This window comes from Chaetodon auriga, chromosome 14 (assembly GCF_051107435.1).
Source record: "Chaetodon auriga isolate fChaAug3 chromosome 14, fChaAug3.hap1, whole genome shotgun sequence".
Taxonomy (NCBI): Eukaryota; Metazoa; Chordata; class Actinopteri; order Chaetodontiformes; family Chaetodontidae; genus Chaetodon; species Chaetodon auriga.
This window is the reverse complement of record NC_135087.1, coordinates 14,324,151-14,347,422: the sequence shown is the minus strand read 5'-3', so window position 1 is coordinate 14,347,422 and position 23,272 is coordinate 14,324,151. Positions and strand designations below refer to the sequence as shown.

At 41.8% G+C, this 23,272-nt stretch overlaps 2 protein-coding genes across 2 annotated transcripts; one reads left to right on the top strand and one right to left on the bottom strand.

The window, feature by feature from the left end:
• Positions 1 to 195: 195 nt before the first annotated feature.
• On the bottom strand, positions 196 to 7,561 carry dlst (dihydrolipoamide S-succinyltransferase). Its single transcript, XM_076749003.1, has 15 exons — positions 7,435 to 7,561; positions 6,402 to 6,435; positions 6,253 to 6,292; positions 5,927 to 5,988; positions 5,741 to 5,815; positions 5,579 to 5,634; positions 5,019 to 5,127; positions 4,726 to 4,917; positions 4,459 to 4,544; positions 4,222 to 4,319; positions 2,558 to 2,688; positions 2,071 to 2,144; positions 1,883 to 1,966; positions 1,525 to 1,692; positions 196 to 891 (listed from the first exon to the last, which is right to left on the bottom strand). Exons 1-15 carry the CDS (start codon positions 7,495 to 7,497, stop codon positions 757 to 759), a joined length of 1,407 nt encoding a protein of 468 aa, XP_076605118.1. The 5' UTR covers positions 7,498 to 7,561; the 3' UTR covers positions 196 to 756.
• A 2,635-nt stretch (positions 7,562 to 10,196) lies between these two features.
• On the top strand, positions 10,197 to 17,721 carry prox2 (prospero homeobox 2). The gene is made up of 4 exons (XM_076749376.1): positions 10,197 to 11,750; positions 13,614 to 13,721; positions 15,198 to 15,392; positions 17,554 to 17,721. Exons 1-4 carry the CDS (start codon positions 10,197 to 10,199, stop codon positions 17,719 to 17,721), a joined length of 2,025 nt encoding a protein of 674 aa, XP_076605491.1.
• Positions 17,722 to 23,272: the final 5,551 nt, after the last annotated feature.

Genomic DNA, 23,272 nt, shown 5'->3' with positions numbered 1-23,272 from the left:
TTCAGATACACTGCCTCAGATGAGCAGTTCATCGCCTAACACCACCTGAGTAAGACTTAACTGACTTTACATCAGCCACCTGTGCATTATGTGATGAACCACCTCTAAACCTATCAATGTCCTGGATTCCTTCTTGTAAATATAACAATCCACACTATCAATACGACAGCACAAAAAAAAATCCAAACCAAAAACTACAGTCGAGCAATGCAGCTTTTATTGTTTAAAACTTTCTTTTTCTTAAATAGTGTTTCGTACACAGCATATCCAGAATTTTTGTGAAACAGGTGGCATAAATTCACAGGATTTATTCACTTTGGACATTTTAGAACATTTTGTTTCTTGGTTTCTGGCCCAATATGTGCTCCTTGTTCTTCTCTCAACCAAAATAATGAAATGATACAAAGCAGTTTTGTCTATGTTTGCCATTCATCTCACAATAAGTTGAAAACGTTTCAGTTGTATGTAGAAAATGACATATGGCGCACATGAGTTATAGAATATCTTTTTTGATCTAGAGACCAGCACCACAGAAACCCCTGACCCAGACATTTGTCCACAACAGCATCAAACCTTTTATCCCTGCCCGCCTCACAAATGTCCATTGCACAACCCAACTGTTCTCCAAAAATCCTTTTTTTCTAGTTAACCAATACAACAAAACATCAACTGCAGTTACGGTAATGTTCGTCAGGTGAGTATAGCCACTGTTTGTGTAGGGTGGTTTGTTTGGTTGAGCCTGGATTCCACAGGGGTTCACATGTCGAGGAGCAGCACCCTGGGGTCCTCCACCACTGACTTGATCTTGCGCAGGAAAGTGACAGCCTCTCTTCCATCAATCAGACGATGGTCGTACGTCAGGGCAACATACATCATGGGACGGATCTCCACCTACACACGAGAAAATCACTGAGACCTAATTCTAATATGCTGAACAGAATAGGCAAAAAAGATGAAAAAGGCTTGGCTTCTTCAAGCTGAGCCTGAGGTCATAAGTAGGATACAGCAAACTTGACTTAAGTCTACTATTCAAACCTTTGTAGCTATATTTATCATGCGATCTTTGAATCAGGGTTGGAACATTTAGTTTCACACTGGTCGGCTTGGAAAGCACACGAGACCTCGCAATGTGCTCAACTCGAATATTCAGAGTATTTTCCTTGTTAAGTGGGCGCAGAATTGCTGGCAAGTTAAAGGCACACTACGCAGGATTTTCCTAAAAAATAAGACTCATACAAAAGGAATCCCTCTCAATCATCCCTTATGATGCAGTAGAGTGGGTAGCAGCGCATTAATCTGCACAGACTCTGCCCTCTGCCTGGATTTGTTTTTATTTTGCTGTGGTTAGGACATTTCTGGGCTGAAGGCTTTGGGCAGCGGGTGTGTAGCCCTCAGCCAATAACAGTGCACAGGTGAGTTTGAGATTTTACAAAAAGGTAGCAAGCAGGTGCCAGAAGGTAAGCAGCATCAAAGAGGAAGCTGAAAATGACGTGTATTTGCATGTTTAACATTGATGAGACAAACCTTGCCACCGACTGCCACAGGCCTGTCAAAGATGCCGTGCATGCCCAAGATAGCAGACTGCGGTGGATTGATTATAGGTGTGCCGAACATGGACCCAAACACGCCACCATTGCTGATGGTGAAGGTTCCTCCATCCATATCCTCAACAGCCAGCTCATTCTTACGGGCCTGCAAACAAACACGCATCCACAATTAATACCAATCACATCATGAGGAAATCTCACGAGAAGGACCTTTCACAATAAGTGTTTAAAAAAAGAAAAGAAAGAACAAACAAACAAAAAATTAAACAAAGAACTAACAACTACAATAAACATGTGATATCAAATGTTTCAGAATACACAATATAAAATATTACCTTTTCTCCCAGCAAATTGATGGCCTTCTCAATATCAGCAAAATTCATTCCCTCTACGCTTCGGATTACAGGAACCACCAGACCCTGCCGGAGAAGTCATATTACTGGATTTTCTGCCCTTCACATTAGAGACAAGTGGGCTATGAAGCACTTACACTGAACATAACAATATAATGCACTTGTCTTACTTTTGGCGTGGCCACAGCAACACTGATGTCGACATAGTCCCTGTACACAATCTCTTTAGTTGTGTCATCAATTACTGAAAACACAAAGAAAGCATTAATATTGTACACAGATAAACATATCTCTACAAAAACTGTAAATCATTGCGACACTAATGCTACTAATTTTCCACCAACATTGATTTCCTTTTCAAATGTGCCATTTTCAGTAACAAGCAAGTAAAGCTGTTGAAGGTGAAACCCACAGACTATTTCAGTTCTTTAAAAGGCAGCAATATAGACCACCCCCTGCTTCACTGTGGTCTATCTAAGTAGGTCAGGGTGGTCTAAAGGCAGTAAATAAGTTAGTGCTGGTTTTGAGGTTTGACAGTATACCGAAACTTAAATCGTTTTCTTCACAGGACACACTTGCAATGACTTGATACTAGACATGCAAAGACACAGTCAAAGTGACACCGCAGAGCGAAGTCTTTCGAAGCGAAATCTATACCAGCATTGACAGCAGGTTGGTCAGCCAGAGCGTAGGCAGCAGCCTTCACGAACGCAGACATGAAGCCCAACTTGATGTTATGCTTTTTCAGGAAAGCGTCTTTGTAACTCTTCCTCATCTCTGTTATGTTGCTGCAGGGAAAGGGAACAAAATACTTGGATCAAATGACAATCTGACATTAAGTCAACAGGAGGAAGTGAAGATAATGGGACACTGGATTTGATAGGAGCTGTGAAAAGCTGTGGGCCAACAGAATTGGGGATTTATACATATTCATACCAAACATGATAGTCATTACCTAAGAATGACTTTTAACAGCAACCCCCCTCCATAATTTTCTATTAAAGATGTCTGCCTTACCTGTGAATCACTGAAATTCACCTCACCAATCATGTGTGCTTCATCAAACTGATGGATCGATTACAGCCTCAGACAGATGTTTAACGGTTTATCATGTTATTGAAATAATTTTCAATATACTCGACAGGTTTTAAAGGTTTTAGGCATTTGTAAAAACTCTGATTAAAAACCTGGTAACTATGAGCAAAAATAAGCGGATCCATAATCTTTCCCTTGAAACAGGTCACATGTTTATAGAGAAGCCTTCAGGTTTACTAAACTCTTAGATACACTAGAAACACAAACACAGAAAACACAAACTCCAGGACAACTTTTCCAAATATTGTAACCACGTTACAACAGATACAAATTTAACAATTTTAAAGTAAAAAAAAAAAAACTATATATATGCATTTTCATGGCTATAAAAGAATGCTGTACAGATCACGGTGAATTAAAGCTATTGAAATTGGCCTGCTAATCGTTTCACCGTTGCTCATTTTTCTCTTGTATCTCTCTTTTTAATTGTTTGTTTTCCTGTCTCTAACCCTGTTGAAGCTCTAGGGTTTCTCCACTAACACAATTAGCCCCTCCCAAGACACAGACTCTACGAGAAAGGAGAGAAGAAGCGATAAAAATCTTCACTTTCTAGAGCCTGTAAATCTTATTGGGCTGTCATAAAAGCCCATATCGGTTGAGGCAGCTCTTTCACTCAGAGCGCAGGTCTCTGTGGGCCCCTACAGATGCTCCAGCCTCCTGCTCTGACTAGCTCCTTCGGCTCCAGATGAGCCCTAGCCTGGGAAGTCTTCCTCCAGACCGTCAATGTCAATCCAATTAGGATACATAGAAAACCCTGAATAGCTGAAAGCGGACACCACACATTTGCGGGGAAAAGAAATCCTCAAAGTGTCCTCTTCAGCACAGGGGGCAAGTGCAGACAATAATATTTCCTTGTAAATTAATAAAACCTGTTTTAACAATTCTTATCTTCGTTTTAGATGACATTACGACCAAATATTTACATTCCAGTGTTTAAGAGGATCTCGGGTTTCAAAAAGCTTTTCCTATTGGGCAGATTCCAATCTATAACCATTTGTGCAAGTGTTGTTTTGGCTTGTAACACAACATACATACACCCTGTATACTACATACAAAGCGCATTTACAAACATGTTTAAAAGCTTTTCATGCCTACACCTGTAAAGTCTTTTCTCCACAGTGGATTCTATTTATATGCGTTAACGTAGCAGAGCACTTTTCACATTTCTTATCTCAAATAGCACTGAGAGCTGAATAATGTAGGTCAACTAAATTAGAATTTCCTACCTCATGTCAACCTCATTAAACGTGGTCAACATAGCGCAGGTGTTCTGGGCTTCCTTCAGTCTCTGGGCAATTCTCAGTCTCATGCGGTTCATCTTAACCTAAATCAAAAAACAAGAATCATCAGACTCTGTGAACAGTTCCCAACTCTGACTCTAATTTACTAGACCATAAAACAAATGTTAAAGTCAGCAGATATCCTGAAATATTATTTTCAGTTTAGCCATTTTTGCACTTTACCCTGCTCTCTGTCCTGGAACCTTTAGCTCCACCCTCTGCGTGGGCCGCTGGTGCAGCTGCAGCAGCAGTGGGCTTGATGGCAGAAACTATGAAAAAGACATAAAGAAGCAGTTAGTATCTCGAGACATCAGCTTAGTGGAACTGGCGAAAGCCGCTGCCTGCAGAGAGCCAAACAATGATTAATCATGAAAGGTAGAGGTCAAGAGCACAGATGTCAAGCAAAACAGTTCTCACATGACATGGACCGTCTGTTTTATTACAACTAACCTGGTTTGGTGTCCATAGCATGTGTTGGCACAGGTGGCACAGGGGGCATAGTGGTGGGAATGGGGCCCACAGCTGAGGAGGGAGGAGGTGGAGGGGGAGGAGGAGGAGGAGGAGGAGCAGCAGAAGGTGGTGGGGGGGCTGCGTCGGCTGAGGCCTCAGCTTTTGGAGCGTCTGCAGCTTTGGGAGCACCAGCTAAAGATGCAGACATGAACAGTTACGATAAAACTGACTTAAGAGTATTATCTTGATACACTTTAAAAAAATGTTTTCCATAAAAATATAATGTTTAAGACCTCCTTTTCGAAGCTTAAAGAGAGGAGTTCCTCCCTCCACCTTCCCTCCATCAGGGACCAAAAGCTCCTCGATCACCCCAGCAGCAGGAGAGGGAACCTGCACTGATGTCTAATTGCAAGGAACAGAATAAAAAGTGTAAAAGAAAAGTTTAAAACAGAAATGTAAAAAGTTCTAGGGTATTATCTGAATAGCATACACTGTTATATGTTGTGATTTGGCTGGTGCCAAACTAATGAATGCATGCATTTATTTACAATAAGTGTTAAGCCAACTATCATCGCAAGCTCAATGCTTTTGTTACACCTTCTTATCCATTATTGAAAAAATATTCACAGTCGAGAATATATACAGACATATATGAAAGGAGACATTTAAGTCATGATTTGCCCTTTTTCTTATCTCTCCCACAAAGTCAGCAATAAAATATACAAATTTACTAAGAATAAGTGTGATGCTATTTTTGAGAAGAAAACAAACAAAACAAAAAAACAACCCAAACAATTACCAGCAAACATAATTATTGGGAATTTATGTGACATTAACTTAGTACATGTTTTACCTTATCAGTCTCAATTTCACACACCACCTCATCCTCTGCGACGGTGTCTCCAACAGCTGTAAGGAGAAGCATGTTTTAGCATCTGAGTACAAAGTGACTGCCTTTTGTTTAGCTTGGCTGTGGTTCGGCTGGAAACGATTACTCATTGTTAAAAGAAGTTACCTTTCTCCCACCTCACGTCCCCCTCTGTGACAGATTCTGCAAACGCAGGGGTCTTAACTGTGACAACTTCATCTCCTGGAGAACAAAGACAAGTGAAAGGAAGTAAATTTTGTCAGGCCACACATCGGCGGTGGTGCCTCAAATCTGGATAACTGTAAAATTAAAAGCATGCAGGTTCAAACATACTGTAGGCTACAGACGTCCTGAAGTACTGGATTTGGAAGACGCTGGACCGGGGATCAACTTTTCTGAAGAAAACAGAAAAAATGAAATCAGACAAGTAATAAAAAACAAAAAAAACAGTTCATTTATCATCCAGGGCATAAAAAAAATACTATTCAGATTTGGTGAGTGTGCATGGAATGGTGCATGCTATATTTGCTGTATCATTTGATTAATAATTGGAAAATAGCTTCATTCAGTGCATGGGTGGTAAATGCTACAACTGGTGGGCTGACAGCTGATTCATGTCTACACTATGAATGGTAAAATGAATTAGTCAGTGTACTTACACGTTGTTGTTGACAGTGACAGAATGGCTAACTGATAGAGCTGCAGGAAAATGGACAAAAGCAATGTGTTAATATAAATTCTCGCAGCAAAACAAACCCAAAGCAGACTGGGATTTAAGATTTAATGCTTGAACAGTAAGCACGCTTACCTGCCGTGGCCCGACGAGCTAACACATTGTTGCCCTGTGAAAAGGTACAGTAAATCATTACAAAACGCCAGCAACCTTTAAGTGTTAAGTATTGTGCAGAATAACAACTCTTTACCGTTTCACAAGCTTAGCATTTCCGGGTAAATATAGCTCAGAAATTCAAATTACAGACAAATTAAACAACCATGTCTACCAGTGATACAGTTAAAACTGTGCATAAACTGCAACAGAGTCAACAGGAGGACAGAAGTCAGTGCTATCGGTCAAAGGTCACTTCTACAAGCTGGGCGATGACCTTTGACATAATCAATAAAGGTAACTATCAAACAAGTGGCTTGTGTGGCTTTGCATGAGAACTGAGCCAACCAAATCAATGAAAACATTTATAATTGAGCCGTTAATTGAACAGGTTCATCACAGCTTAATTCTCTAGCTTTACTGCTAATCTTTAAAACAAGATGACAATTACACACTATGTGATCTAAGACTTTACTAGCATTTGACTTTGCTGACTTAGTTTCTAATGCAGCAGCTACAGAAAGTTGCACTATAAAAAAGCATAACCTGTACACTTCCATTCAGTTAACCATAATATGACCTCAGCATGACAGCTAAAAGCGCCTAGCTAACCTAATTGTACGCTTAGCTTTAACAGCTAGCATGTTCTTGCTAGCTACATAAATAATAGTAGATAAGTTTGTGCTAACTGCTTGAACATGGACCAGTTACTTTCTGCTTTGGCCAAACACCTCTAAGGTTCCTTGTCAAAACTCGAAGCCAACCCAACACAGAGGGCACTGCATTTAACTTTAATACAGACTGCAGCAATGACTTGTACAGGAAAGTGTCATACTGTCCTTGGCTTGCAATGTTACGGCGGCCTGTCCGTGGCCTACAGCAACGAGCTGGCTAATGCTAATGCTAGCTCGGATACAGCGGAACAGAAAGAAGCTGCACTTTCACCCACTGCCAAAGACAACCAGGAGGACTGTCGCGAGTGGCAACGACAACGTGTTATTTGCTTGTTCCCTACCTGGCGGATGGCAGAGAGGGAACGGCCAAAATTCCTGGTGAGACACCGGGAATGGGATAACATGGTGGCTGTATGACAGCAGCCTACCAGCGGAAGGGAAACTATGGTCACACCGACAAGCTAGGACAAGCACGCGCAAGAACCGAGGAAGTAGTATGGGATAAACCAAGTGCGCCGTGGAGGGGGGGGAGGGGGAGTCCTCACTGCGATAGAGATAAGAGAAAGTGTACAGGTAACAATGTAAAAATATAGAATAGAATAGAATAGAATAGAGACAAGACAAAGTGTACAGATACCAATGTTAAACATAGAATAGAATACAGAAAAGATAAGATAAGATAAGATAAGATAAGATAAGATAAGATAAGATAAGATAAGATAATGCCAGCAGGTAATGATGTAAAAATATAGAATAGAATAGTGAAAAGATAAGCTAAAATAACTTTTTCAACTGACAAAGCTAATCATGCTGTTACCCTCAAATTCAATACAACTTTATTCCAGACTCATGGGCCCATATCAGTATAAAAAATAATAACAATTTTAAAAAGATGCTGTAAAGTACAGAGGACGGTTCCATTTTAATTCATAATCAAACTCTTAAACTTGTGTGCTCTGGTTTCCACTCCTGTCTTCTTTGTGTGTATGTGTGCTTTGTGTTATATCCTGTCTCTCTTTCACTGCTGGGCTGTCTATTGGAGACAAATACAGTGATTACCTGATTAAAGAATAGCGATATGAAAGGCAGAGTCTATATTTATAGACTTTTTTCTGAGACTTTTTTCTTATTTTCCACTCCTGAGGGAAGACAGAGTTGTTCATGCACATTTCCAAACAGCCTCAGCCACTATTATTCTTTGCCATTGCAGGCTTTTGAATGCCCCCGGCTCACCACAATGAGTAGACTGTCACTCCAACACCTTACACACACTTTCCTCCTCCTGACATGATGTGGGTGGGTGGCGTGCGACCACCTCGTTGCTTTCACATGGCCACGCCCCAGCTCCGTGTGATGCATCGACTCTCCTGCACTGCTCCTGTCCGGCTGACAGTCTGCGCAGGCCAGCAGCTCGGCACCACGTCCCGGCGCAACAGGTAAGGTCCCGCCAGCATCTCTCACTCTGCGGTTACACTGCAGCTCTGTAGGACTGTGCCAAAGTGCATGCCTGCGTCTCACTTCGCTTCAAAAGCCTCCTCAGTTTCATGGTTTGTCATGAGAGAGATTTGCACTTGTGGGTGTTTTTTTTTTTCTTCTTTTCTTTTAATTGTTGACAATCTCACGCATGCTTTTACAGTAATAGCTGTCAACTATAATCACTTGCTTGGTGAGTTTTTAAATTAGTTATCGGTAAGTGTTCATTGACGGCTAAGTGAGTGTTTGAAGTTTTATAAGTCAAACACAGCCTATTTGATTTGCTTGTTGGGTTCATGTATAGTTGATTTTTATCTGAATAAAACTGGACACTCAAACCAGTCTGCACCTTCACTTAAATTAGTTTCAAGTTGTACATTGTATGTTCCTCTTCAGGCGGTTGATATCAGCTAATTCACCATTTATTCACACAGTAGTAGCAAAGGAAACGTTCAAATTACACCTTTTCTCCAGAAATTGTAGGAGAATTAAATTATTTCAGATTTTGCTTTGTGGGAAAAGTGAGTACTATTCTTTTTTTTTTTTTTTACATATTCTTCCGAAGCAGTTTGGTCTCTCTAATGAAAGGTTTATTTATATTGAAAGTAAGAAATAGAAACTAAAGGCTGACTGATATAAAATCAATTGTCTACTGTAGAAACATAAAGTACAATCTTTTCTTTACAAGTCCGCCCGTTCTATTTCATGCAGAAGTATTTTTAATTAGTCTGACAATGCACATGCAGCCAATTGTGTGAGTATAGTTTGTGTTACAGCACAGAAAATGTTTTAAACAGTTAAAGGGAATGAAGCAGAACCAGACTATCAAGCTTTTATTTGTAGTTCTGAAGATCATCTCTTGATCATCCCTTAAGATGAAAACCATGAAAAATAAAGCGGTTTTCATGATATTTTCTCTTGTAAATAATACATATATAGAGCCGTTTCTTGTGCATGGTCTGTGGCTTTCATAAGCTGAAATTGACCTTTCATGGGTACATCACATTTTTCTTTTTATCCTTTATGTTAACCATTACTGCAACCCCAAGATGAAATGATATAAAAGACAGCTCACCTTCTTTGCTTAAGTTCAAGGACTTTTCTTTCTTTCTTTCGTTCTTTTTTACACAACCGAGTGTCTTCCAATAATTTAGGGTTCTTTGATTTTCTGTCGTATTTATTCAACATTTGCTAATATAACAATTTTAAAATCACAACTGTAGTGTCAAGTCTTAGAAACAAAATGACAAAATTACCTGTGAATGTTGTGTCTATTACATTAATGTATTCATTTTATCATTACAAATGAACAGACTTTATCTTTGCTACCTACATAAAGCGTCAAGAGACATTACATGCGATCGTCATGTTTATCTGAATGCAGGCAAATACAGAGAAAACAGTAAGATGTTTTTTTTTTCCTTTGAAATGTAAAGGAGACAATAAGCAAAATAGAAAAATGACAGGATTTGAAAATAGTGAAGGCTATCATTTTTGTCTTTTTTAAATGTGTTTTTGCATTATTTATGACCTCAATTGTTTTTTTCTGTCATTTCAGATTATTGCATTTCACAGAGCTCTGATTCTGCAACGTGTGAAGCCGAAGCCTGAACCAGTTTTCTCAGTGAGGATGAACCTCAGTCATCCCGACCAGAACATGCACAGCTCCAGTGAAGGCTGCCTAGACGACGACAAGCCGGACGTCATGTTGCCTTGCTTCCGCAGAAACATGTATGACGAGTCTCTGGCTTCATACTCCAACGGATCCATCATCTCTCAACTCCTCCGCAAGACAATCCACAACAAGAGGGCACTAGATGAAAGCCATTTCTACCTTTCCGGCTCCGCTGCTGCTGACTCCGGTCAGGAAGACCAGAGCAGCATCTCCTCAAAGGACAGCACGGTGGAAGCTGCCTCTCCCAGTGCTCACATTTCTACGGTAGCCAGCCCAGAAGGGGAGCATCCCATGACTGACCACCTGCAGGCCAAGAGGGCCAGGGTGGAGAACATTATCAGGGTCATGGCAGGCTCTCCCAACAGCAGGCAGCATGGAGACGGTGAGAGGTCTGATGTGGATGCCAGAGACACCAGAGAGGCCAGAGAAGCATACAGGGAGAACAAACGTAAACAGAGGTTGCCTCAGCATCAGGAACACAGTGTTGGAGGACCGGCTAACAGAAGACCAGGTAGCAGCAGTAGTGATACCTGCAACACCAAGGATGAGGAGTGTCACAAGCTGAGAGAGCAGCTCCACAGCATGCAAAGGCTCCTGCGTCAGCTCCAGGAAAAGTTCCTTCAAGTTTACAACCAGGAAGACCCTGAACACAACGACAGAGACGAGACGGAGGTCGCTGTTGAGCATGACACTGTGGGAGAAAGCATAGCCTCACACTACATAAGCACTGAAGATGATTTTGAGAGGAAGAACAGCAGAGTGACTGCAGAGTGTAAGGACCGAATGAAAGTAGTTGGTTATCTGGTACACCAAAGAGAGAGTCAGAACCTGCAAGACACCCTGAAGCAGGAGCTCTCCAGGGCTGTGAATGACTGTGTGGACAGGGTGTTCAAGAAGGTGTCCTCCACAGGGCTGGACCTGTCCCCTCAGCAGCGCGTGTGCTCTTCTCCAGAGATGCAGATCAGCATGGGCATGGACAGGAAGAGCCAGCAGGCCGGCTCCACCCAGGAACAGCCCCAGGCGGAGGAGGCAGCAGTGAAACCCCGCTCTTTGGAGTATTATGAAAGCTCCGAGGCTCAAAGCCCACAGGACCAGACGGAGGCGCTGTCACTGGTGGTCCGCAAGCCTGCAGTGACCCCTCTGAGCGCAGTCACCCCGACAGTGAAGAGACCCTATCCTCTGCACCAGACGCCATTTCAGTTCAATTACAGCACCCCTCTGCATGACAGCCAGATCCTCGAGCATCTACTTAAGTACGGGCCCCATTCCAACTTTGGTGGTCTCCCTTGCATGCCCCCATCAATGGACCGGACCTCCCCAGACTCAGTGGACCTGCCCTGGGACACCATCGCCATGAGGTCCAAGGTGACATCCAGCCACCTCGGCCACCACCCTCGTCCCTCCGCCCTGGGGGCAGTGACAGTCGAGAATCTGTGTCTCCCTCACGTCAAGATTGAGTGCGGTGAACTGCAGAGCATGGCTGAACGAAACCCCTACATGTCACTCAACATATCCTTTCACTTAAAACAAGAAATAGCAGCCAGAGTGCCTTTGCTTTTTGTTTAATACTGATAAAAAAAAAATGAAAGAAAGAAAGTCAGGCGTTTGTTTTTGACATGTATGTGGGTTGAAAGTGCAGTGATGTTAAAAAAACCTTGACTTTACTGTATAAATGCAAAACAGCTTTTACAGAGCGACTACATTTTATTAGAAATTAATTTACTCAGAAATCTACCTGCACAAAATGGAAAAAAAATTGCAGTGGAAACCTCATAGTTTTCTCTACACTCCTCATTACAGCAGAGTATGTTTGATAATGTCTTATATACTGAATCCACCTTTTTATTTTAAACAAACTCTCTATATTCCAGCTCTCATCTGAACAATGGCTGGTTGAGGTTCATTGCAGCATGGGCAGTTCCAGTAACAAACTTCAAGGAGAATTTTTTCTTTGATCTTGCTAACCCCATAGAAAATTACAGCGTCTTCTTTAATCTGAGCAGAGTAATGACTTTAAGTTTAGAAAAAGACAAATAAAAAGGAATACAAGGCTTTGATAAGAATTGCCAGGAACAAAAGCCAATTTTTCAAAGGCAGAGAAAGCATCGGTTTCTGTTTCAGGAAGCGTCGTTTTTTCAGACTTGAAAAGGTGCAGGATCTATTTCTCCATCATCAGAGTGATAGGGGTGCATCTGAAAGGTCACATCTGAGTGCTGGTGGAAATCAAAAGTGCCTCCCAACCATAACACTTGAGCTCTTGTCTTGAGCATTTGTTGTTGGATACCTTTGTCAGAATGTACATGATTGAAATGGACTGCAGGATAACAGTATTCCGCCTCATAGGAACTCAAAGAAATACTGTAAGTTGATCTATTCAGGGAAAAATTTGGCCAATATTTGGAAATTACATTTTTTTAATTTATGCGGATGTTGACATGCATGATCAACAGGATCTTAATAATATTTACTTTTCACCATTCTTTGCCTAATTTCAATTAAACAATTAATTTCTTTTCTATCTCTCATTATTACATAAATGATGTTTTAGAAAAACATCCTAAATTCTCCCAGAAGTGTTCAGATTTGTGATTCTCTTGTGTTAGAGAGGAATATTATGTGGTGCCTCTCAGGATTCGCTTTATCTTTACAGTGCAAAGAGCTCTGCTTCTCTTTGAACAATGCCACATAAATCTTTCATCCCAACTTCCTTATTTCAAAGGTAGGGTTCCCTAATAAAATGTATGGTGTGGTGACCTGATAAGGAAATATTATGACCTAAGGCATGGTGGTGGACTACAGAGGAAATGCTCCAGAGCGTCTTCATTGCCACAGGGGGAAAACTTGAGAAGGTATTGAATTTATTCGTATTTGCAATAAAGGAAATATACATTCTAAAATGTGCTGAACACCAATTTGTTGAGCAACAATTTTACACAATTTTATATATACCACATAACCCAAGAAACAATTTAAAATATATATTAATTTTATCTTTTTTTGTTTTGCAACATTTGACCAAATTTCCCATTTTTTTTTTCCCAGGAAAATATATATGGTGACATATGTCGCCTTTAAATCAAGTCAGCTCCTTTTTCAAAACATTTCAAAACAAGCCGCCTTAACTGCCAGGCATGAAGTGCTTCGCGCTCTAATTAAAAATCCCTAATCTAATTCGTAATTCTGTTTTGCCAATAAGCACATGTTAGGGTCATTATTGACTCCCTGGTTAATGCCGAGCTGTTCTTTAGGGAAATTCAATTTAGCTGAAGATTGAGGCAACACAATACTCTGGTCTGCTGTCACTTTGCACACGACTGTATGCACTGTGTTTTATTTAATTGTCAGCTTTTCTGCCTTAACGTAACTGTGAACATCCAGGAGGGTCTCACCCCGAGCCATCTGAAGAAGGCAAAGCTAATGTTCTTCTACACCCGCTACCCCAGCTCCAATGTGCTGAAAACCTTCTTCCCTGATGTCAAGGTACGCTTTTACATGTAAATATAAAACAAGTGTTTTACTGAACGCGTCACACAACCTACAGGATTGTTTGTCCTGCGTTTCGCTCCCCGGTATCGACTTGTCAGTGTGTGTTTGGGACAGAAAAATTCAGCAGTGTGTCGGAGGAGAGAAACAAAAACGCAGAGGGTTTAAATAACAAAGCCACTGAGCTGCTAGTGTGTCCTGGGGGCAGAGGGAGATACGGGGGCATTCTCTCTTTAAAAAAGCCACTCCAGTCAGCAAATGGAGTGACAAAGGACTCTGTAGGCAAGGCATTACTATTGAGTGTCAACAGAGAGTTGGTATTAGAGACTTGTGCGGCAGCAACCAGGCGGCGGTGAGCTGGCCCTAAACACAACATCCTGTGTATTTTGGCCTTGGTCTCGTGTCATGCCTCCTCCTCTATCTCCTCTTTTTGTCTTCTCTCTTGTCTCCTTATCTGTGTCCTGCCGTTCACTCGTCTCATTCACCCTATTTATCCCCACTCCCTTCCTTTTAGTCTTTTCCAGCAGGAACGGTATATCACTCCCGCTTACAGCACAAGCTCCCGCTCATGCCTCCCTTCTAGTTTTCTCCAAACACCTCTCAAGTTTCTCTCCGATCCACTCTCCTATCACCTCTCCTTCCACCACGGCCCTGGGTCTCTGGGCCAGTGCGGGCCCCTGCCTCTCAATCTGCTCTGACCCCCGGGGTCAGGGGGGAGGATGCTGTCGCTGCAGCCCTGCGAACTTCTCCTCCTTGCTTACAATCCTGTGGTGGGAAGTGGCACTGAACAAAAGGGCACCTAATCCCAGTGTCTGATTCCATCCTATCAGCCCGAGTCAATGAGAGGGAAGCTTCCTTCTGTCCTTATGCTGCCGCTTTCTCACCCACCGCACCAGAGAGAAGAAGCGTCTTTGATGCCTGCCCAGCCCTTAGGCATTTTTTTCTGTCTTTCTGGATGAGGAGATAGAATAACAAGACTAATGTCAAGACTGAGTTTAGAAATACAGAGCTCTGACAGATGTTTTTTTACCCCGAACATTGGTGGGAAAGGATCAGAACAATTAATGTCGCGTAGAGCGACAGACCATTTGGTGGCGTTTTGCCCTACAGGTACCAAACGCAGGTTTTCACTTAATTATGGAAAGGGTTTGGTTTTTAATTGAAAGGCCTTTGAGATTAATATTTTGAAATTTCTGCGTGCTCTCACTGAAATTCTGAATTCTGAAATTACATATTTCATTTATCCTGAAAAGGACGATCTGTGCTTTCATTTGCCCTCTTCACAGGGAGATCAAAGGTCATAAAAGTACTCCTGCAGCCGCTGGATATTCATTGTTTTGCTCAGGGATGCTTTAGCTGAGCAGATTTTTGTGAATGCAGGGGTTTCGGTTTGCTGGATGGTCCCTTTAATCTTTGGCTATAAACTTGTGAGCAGTATTAAGTGAAGTATTTTTTTTCTCTCTCTATTTCCAGTTCAACCGCTGCATCACCTCTCAGCTGATCAAGTGGTTCAGTAACTTTAGGGAGTTCTACTACATCCAGATGGAGAAGTTTGCCCGTCAGTCCATCGTTGACGGCATCAGCGATGTCAAAGACATTACAGTTAGCAGGGACTCAGAGCTATTCCGGGCGCTGAATATGCACTACAATAAAGCCAATGACTTCCACGTAAGTGTCACTCATTACTCATCCATTCTTTTATGTTGCCCATTGTTTTGTTTGCATCGAGATCATTCTAGCTGATTTTTTTGCTCATGAGGTTTTGTCAAAGGAGGTCCTGCTCTCATTGTGTACATACACTGTAGGACAGATTAACAAGGTTTTGTTTAATTGGAAGAAATTGTTTCAGTTCTGTCGGTAATCCATCTGGAATTTTTTTAAAATCTTTTTTTAAGTAGGCTTATTTTTTTGAGCGGAGAGAGAGAGAGTGTCGTGTGATATGAAGCTACAGCCAGCAGCCAATTACCTTAGCCTAGCTTAGCATAAAGACTGGAAACAGGTGGAAACAGCTAGCCTGACTCTGTCCAAAAGTAACGTAAGTAATATGCACCACATCTGGAGCTCAGTAATGAACACGTTGTAGCTAATTTTTTAAATCCTGAGCATTTTCCAGGCACTCATGAATTGCACGGATTGAACAAATGATTATATGATTAAGGTGCAGTAGAGGTGCTGTTAGGTCGATTTGGTTGTCTTTGGACAGAGCCAAGCTAGATGTTTCCTCCTGTTTCCAGTCTTTATGCTTAGATAAACTAACTGGCTCCAGCTTCATATTTAATGGACAGATATGAGAGAGATCTAACTCTCTGCCAGAAAGCGAATAAGCGTGTTGAATGTTGAACTCCTCCTCTAAAGCACTGGACTTGACACATTCATCACAGCAGTTAGTAACCTACTGAAGTATGTCCTCCTGTCAGCATGTAGCTGTGGTCACGTATGTCCGTGTGCTGACCTGTTTGTCACACTGCACCTGTGGCTGGCCAGCCTTTACAGCCATTATCTAAACTCCAGAGTGATGCTTTATCAAACTGTGGGAAGAGGAAGCCGCAAAATCCCACTAAAACAACTTAGGATTAGAGGACCAGTACGCCTGAGCGAGACTGAGATTGCTACTGATGCGGAATGCTGAGAAAGACGCTGTGGATTCCGAGGGAGAAGGCCGTTTGGTGGGAAAGGGACGAGACCGTTTTCTTTACCTTGGGACCAAGACATTCCTTTCCCAGGGATGCTTTTGTGTCAGGAGATGAGGGGAAAGAAAAATAACTTATGCCAACAACTGTTGTGCTAACTGGTCAGTGGATGGGAAACAAGGGCTGCAGGGCGGTTTTCTCCCAGCACCCCTTGCATCTAGACTTTTTATGGATCCTGCTGTAGTTATGGCTCTCTCGCAGATTCCATCCACCCATCCATTCATCGATCCATCCATTTATTTTCATCTTCTTAGTCGGGTGGCAGCAGGCTAATCAAGGTAGTCCAGATGTTCCTCTCCCAAGCAATGTTTTCCAGCTCCTCTTGGAGGATCCTGAGATGTTCTCAGGCCAGATAAGATATCTAATCAGTCTAACATGTGAAGAAAACCTTCAAGAAGAGGCGCCCAGGAGGCATCTCGGTCAGATGCCCCAACCACCTCAACTAGTTCCTTTTGACAAGAAGGAGCAGTGGTTTTTCTCCAAGCTCCTCCAGATGTCTGAACTCCTCATCCTATCTCTAAGTCTGAGCCCAGTCCCCCCTATGGAGGAAGCTCATTTCTGCTTCTTTTATCAACAGTCTCATCATTTCAATCACTACCCAAACCTTGTGACCATCGCTGAGGGTTGGAGCCAACACTCCTAGATTCTTACCCCATTTTTAACCACACCAGATCCTTTACCTAACCACAACTATCATGAAGCCTGCACCTAAATCTAACCACTCTATCAAGTCCTATCAAAGATCACGTTAATCTTCAGCTTCTGGCCATATTCCTGCTGAAATTCATAATCATGCTTTGTTGACTCGTCCTGACAGTGCTGCGTAGAATCCCTGGGAAGAATTCTCAGCAGTGGTCCATTTATGTTCAAGAAAACAAGATGAGCTAATCAAAAAGGCCTCTAAATGAAAGTTAATGATTGCAGTCTTGCATTTATTGTATGTGTGCAGAGAACAAAGAGATGAGCTCCCTTTCATCAGCTTGAGTGTTTGAAGAATTGTGCTACAGGTCTTCATTTCATGTGTTTTTGACTTTGAGAAAGCCGAAGACAGATTCTAACATTGCATGAAATACTTTCTCACGATTAGAATAACTGGATTGAGTTCACTTATAAGTTTCTACTTTTCCCCTCTGTTACAGGTCCCAGACAGATTCCTGGAGGTTGCTGAGATCACCTTGCATGAGTTTTACAATGCCATTTCTGCAACCAAAGATTCAGACCCCTCTTGGAAGAAGGCCATATACAAGGTGATCTGTAAACTGGACAGCGACGTCCCCGAGGAGTTCAAGACATCTTCCTATTTATAGACCGAAGTGAGAGGAGAGTTATAACAGTGAAGGAATTGAAGTTAGTCACTTGGCAGTATTATTTCATCCTTTCTTATAGTGCATTTTAGTGAGGTGAAATGTAGATGTTGCATAATTAATTATTTTGTAGATCTGTAAAAAAAAACACACACACACACACACTCATACTCATACACACATACACACACACACACACACACACACACACACACACCCACACACACACACACACACACCATTTTATCTTTAGCCTGAAATTCTGTATGTTCTACTTTTATCGACAAGCAGATAAATATTAATGCTCTTGTGGTTTACTCTGTTTATTGGTGTTTGCTTATATAATCTGCCTCAACACATTTTGAGAGTAACTGAGTTTGTAGGTGTGTAAAAATGTTTACAACGTGTAATCATGCTTTTTGATATTATTAAACTATAGTGTAGCCTGATGAAGTTGAACTGGAAGAGGTTTTTTTTGGGGGGGGGGCATTACCGTCAGTATTACTTTGCTTTTAATTGCATTTCTTTGCATAGCTGTGTGCGTTGTGTAAATGTACACGTGCCGCTGTCGTATGTTGCGTAATGTTCTATGATTATGTTGTAAACTATTAGCTTGACAGAATGTGCATGTGAAAATAATGCCATTGACTGTCATGGGTTTTATTATCATGTATAAAGGTCGTGTAAAGTACAATCATTTTCAGACATTTCAGTCACAGACATTGTACTGGATGATTATTGAAATTAAAGATGCACTAAATTATAATATCAAATTCGTGTGTGATGGTCTTCCTCATCGAGAATCCCTACTTCAACTCACTTTTAAAGAAACAAGACACAGCAGGTAAATCCTTTGTTTTTAGGTGCAAATGTTTGACTATGAAAATACTGTGTGCCACTGCCAAGCCCCTAAGGTGCCTCTAATCCACGTCCAGCAGCCAGCTGTTAAATGTCCCCCAAACTATGCTGTTCACATTGTTCACCCAAGCCAATTCAAGTCAACTTTCTAAGGCCTGCATTCATTGTGCGGCCGCTGCGGATACAGACAACTGCCATGTCTTAAAAACAGCCACAATGCATTCCCTCCTAATGACTAATGCCCGAGGTGACCTCATATCGCAGTTGTGCCACCAAAGCAAAATTCCACAAACCCGTTGACGCTTTCTTCCAGGCACCCACTCAAAGCACACTGATCGCAAAACACACACGCACACACACAGAGTTTGGTGATGTCACAAAAATCACAGATGAGCTACTTTTGATGCCTTGAGCTCAGCGCAAACCGGAAAATCACAGCAGTGAATTAAATGTGATTAAATTCCAATTGTACATTTCACTGTCAATAAACAGCGTTGAGTATTTAGCACATAAACACTGTTATTGTATGTTTAAAAGTAATCTCAGAACTGAAACCTTGACAAAAAGGCAACACAGTGCCTTTAAAATAAAAGAACAAAGATAGGTATGCACCATGCATAACAGCATGATCCACCTCTATGAAAGTACACTGTTTCTTGTCACTGTGTGAGATTACATTGTCATTGCCCAAAACCAAAACATTTAATTGGAAAACCTGTTAGGCACCCAAGCACCAATTACATCAGAAATGATAACATTAAGGAAATTAAAACATTAGTTGGATTGGCTGATGACAAAGACTGGAGACAATAAACCTCACTAATCTTTTAATGGACATTTCTTTTCAATTAGATCTGTCTTCTTCTTCAGCAAATTGATTTACATTCTCAACTCAATTAAAATGCCTCTGGTCGAACCAAAGTGCTTTGCTCAAATTAATTTGTTGTGCAACATTTTCTGAACAAGACTTGGTCACCTCTGATATAATGAAAGAAAACAAAGAAAATACCTTCAGTTGTTTCACTGCCTCTGGCTGACAAGGCTTCAACTTAAACAGTATGAGATGAAATTACATTCTGTATTAGAGTCTCAGATAAAACAAAGCATGCTCTGTAATGAAGATGAAATGAAAAGCAAAAGGCAGCAGGACGTGATCAAATTCAAACAAAAACACTGCGTCTGAGCGGATGCTTTGTGTTCTGTGTTTAACCTCCTGGATAGACACTTTTATACAAAATGCACATCTTGATTGAGCTTTCCTTTTCTCACTCTCACACTGAAAGAGGCAAAATAAAGAGAATTTCAATCAGAGCTGCTTACTTCTTGGAGATGGATGAACAGAAAAGAGTAACAGCATCATCTAGTGATCCTCTCTGTAACTCCCACAGCCCAGCTCGCATCAAAGCATGTTCATTTGTCTCCAAATGTGGAAGTATCATATTCTTTGGTGTTTATAAATTGTGTTTTTTAAAACATTTTAGCCAATATCAGCAATCTTTTATACATTATAAATCAGTTTCAAGCCTTTAAATGAAATTAATCTGCTATGTACAATACTCTCCACAGAGTGGTGCACTTGTCCCTGTATAGAAACTGAAATGCACTTTCAACACAGCTCTGCAAGGACTTGAGGGAGGCGGACACCGTGAAATCTTTTATAATTGTCAACGTCATATTTTATACATTTACAAGTTAAAAAAAAAAAAAAAAGAGCATGGCTGATTGTGCACAGTCAGTGTATATCTGAGGTTTAATATTAACGGGAAAATGAGCCAGTGTCTCCTTAGCAGGGTCCTGGAAAGACAAAGGCAGGATCAGACATCCCTGAGCTGGAGACCCTTTTGTCTCCAGCTCAGGAATGTTTGATCCTGGGGGACAAGGGGGCATTGGGACAGTCCCTCTGTTTAATCTCCTGCTCAGAGATACTGGCTTTTTGGCAGGCTCACACTGGGAGGGCGCAGGGAGCAAAAGGGAGTGCAACTTGAGAATGGAGGCCGCTGACTTTAGGCTGCCCTTCAGACAACCACTTCTTGGTGTAGTTTGGTGTGATCACCAGTAAATCTTTATTAATTTTAATTGGAGCCCCCATTTAAAAGAGCAATTAAAGCGGATTAATCGAGCCCATCCCGTATAATGTCTTCTGTTAATTAGTTTGTCAGCACTGTTTTAATATCGCTTAATGACTTCATATTTCAGGGATGACATTAAAGGGATGCTGAAGGAAAAGAAATGGCCTTATCACAATGCGCTGCTTTAATGGGAGATGTCCCCCGCCAGCGGGCAAGGTCAGGCCTGGGGCCGCTGGGGAGGAAGAGGCTTCAGGGTGGCACCGAGGCAGCCACCTCCAGGGTTACAATGCCTCACAGTCAGTGCTGAACATACACTCTCCCTCATGCATCCAGTCTGCAAATAATTCTGGGAGAGGGATGAATGTGGATCCCGTCACATTCTGCTGTGTTGTTGAAAATACCTCAGTTAGTCAGACGAAAATGGATGAGTGAAATTGGAAGATCAACCTTTTTCTCAATTATATTCTACATTATTTTTTGCCCCTTGTCTAGAAAGATGGGCAAGTTTATGGGAAACAGATGATCATTTAACTGCAGGCAACCAGGTCACCAGGTGCTATCCTCACATCAATACTGACTGACATCAGGAACTGTGGCTACCGCTGTGGGTGTCATCGCTAACTCAAGGATGGGCTGAGAGTGCTGCAAAAAATTCATTTTTCACTGTACATTTTATCAACAGCACATCCATATTTAACTTCATAACTTCTGTGCCTTTTGCTGCTCCCAACATCTTGTCTATGTGAGCTGGTTTTCTCATCCCTGGCATACACGAAAAACAAGATGAGGAAGCAGCTGTCAGTGTAACACCTCTCCCATTTCTATATATTGTTTATTTTAAAGTCAGCAACATACAATAGTAACCTATGACACTGATGGTTTATTTTCTTCTTAGACCAGACCTTTCTTATTGCACTTAACATTGGTGTTAGTTTAAATGTGTTGTTTGATCAAATAAATCTGAACAACAGGTGGATGTCAACAAAGTGTTCAAGTGCTGTAACAGTGCTGGCTTTATATGGTGCCTGTGATGCTCTATTCACGGTGACGCTCTATTCACAGTGACACTGAGCCAAAGGTGGCCAGGCAGCAAGAAGTTGATAAAAACCAACAGCACATCCTCCTTATTGCAGCCCTGGCTGGCGTGCATCCCTGCTAATTTGAGTGTGCCCTCGCACCTCCACTCTCCTCAGCAGATTCATAAATCTCATTCCCATTATCCCGCTAATTAGCCGGGATTACAGGAGCATGTAATGCCCCCGCTTCCCAATAGATTGATTGGAGGACGGTCTCTTTGTTTTGAAATCACTTCCTGATTGATGTACAGAGCCCTAGTTTGCAATTGTAATGGCCCAGATGTTAACAATCAAATGCGTTTCCGCTCCAGGAAGTAACAGTCTGTCATGGAAGAGGAGCCAGCCGAGCGTGTAACGACACATCACAGGAGTGTGGGGAAGGAGGGACTGCGGAGGAGGGGATGGAGGGATGGAGGGGGGTTAGGTACTGGAGCCCTGGCTTGAACTGCTGCTGAGAGAGGGCATAATGTCCATGTCTACACTTCCATCTGAACTATACCTTTCATGCAGCAGAGAATTGTTTATATCGGCTTTTCTGGTGCTGTATTCTGGATGCCGATTTTTTTTTGTTGTTGTTGTTTGAATCATCCCCTCTTTCAGTTTGGCCATTGTAATTGGAGATAGTTGTGCTTAAAGGCTCTCTTAAACTGGTTTTTGGCTGTAAGACATACAGATCCCCTTTCCACAACTTCATGCACACCAGTGCTGAAGATGTTATCAGTGACAGTTTCCACCTCTGTCAAATAGATCCACTTTGCAAACAGTAGAGGGCACTATTGTCTAACCAAACCGACTCCTTTGCCTTCCTCCTCGTTCCTTTTTTTTCTTACCCTTCACCAATAAATCACTTTTCCCAGATAGTTAATGGATATAGAAGCAGATCATGAGTGAGCTATCTGTGGGGCGATAATTTAAGTGAAGATCCCCACACTGATTGCAGTGAAAGGTTATTTATTTCAACAATAATGCAGGACACAAAGGGGGAATCTGGGCAAGATTACCAGCTAGGGTACGCTAGAGTGCTCATCTCCAATGGAGCAGCGTGTAAATTGGGTTCACTTTCCCCAATGAAAATACAGACTGCAGTTTATTTCAACTTTATGCACATGGAAGGCTGTACTTCCCTCTCAAGGGTGGCTGGGGACTTAGAGATGGCTGTGCGTATGAGGGGAGGGTGGGTTTAGACCTTGAAAAATGCCCCTTTTGTCCCTGAGTCTCTGGAAGGCTGAACTATTGAGGTATGGTCCCCCATCCACTAGTTCCCACTCTCCTCTAATTAAAAACCATGATGACAATAAGGAAATGGTTTAAAGCATGTTGGCCTGAATAATGGACAGAATAAGCATGGGCTCCTAAATGGGACACAGGTAAACTCTTTGTGCGTATCGGTCTTTGTGTGCTTGTGTGTCTTTAAGTGTGCATGTGCATGTTGTGTACACAGTGGTGCATGGGCACTATTGATTGACTGGGCTGGCGGAGAACTGTGGGGCACAGGAGCCAGCTCGGCACAGATACTCCAGTTCTCCCCTCATGCAGAAAAATGCATGATTA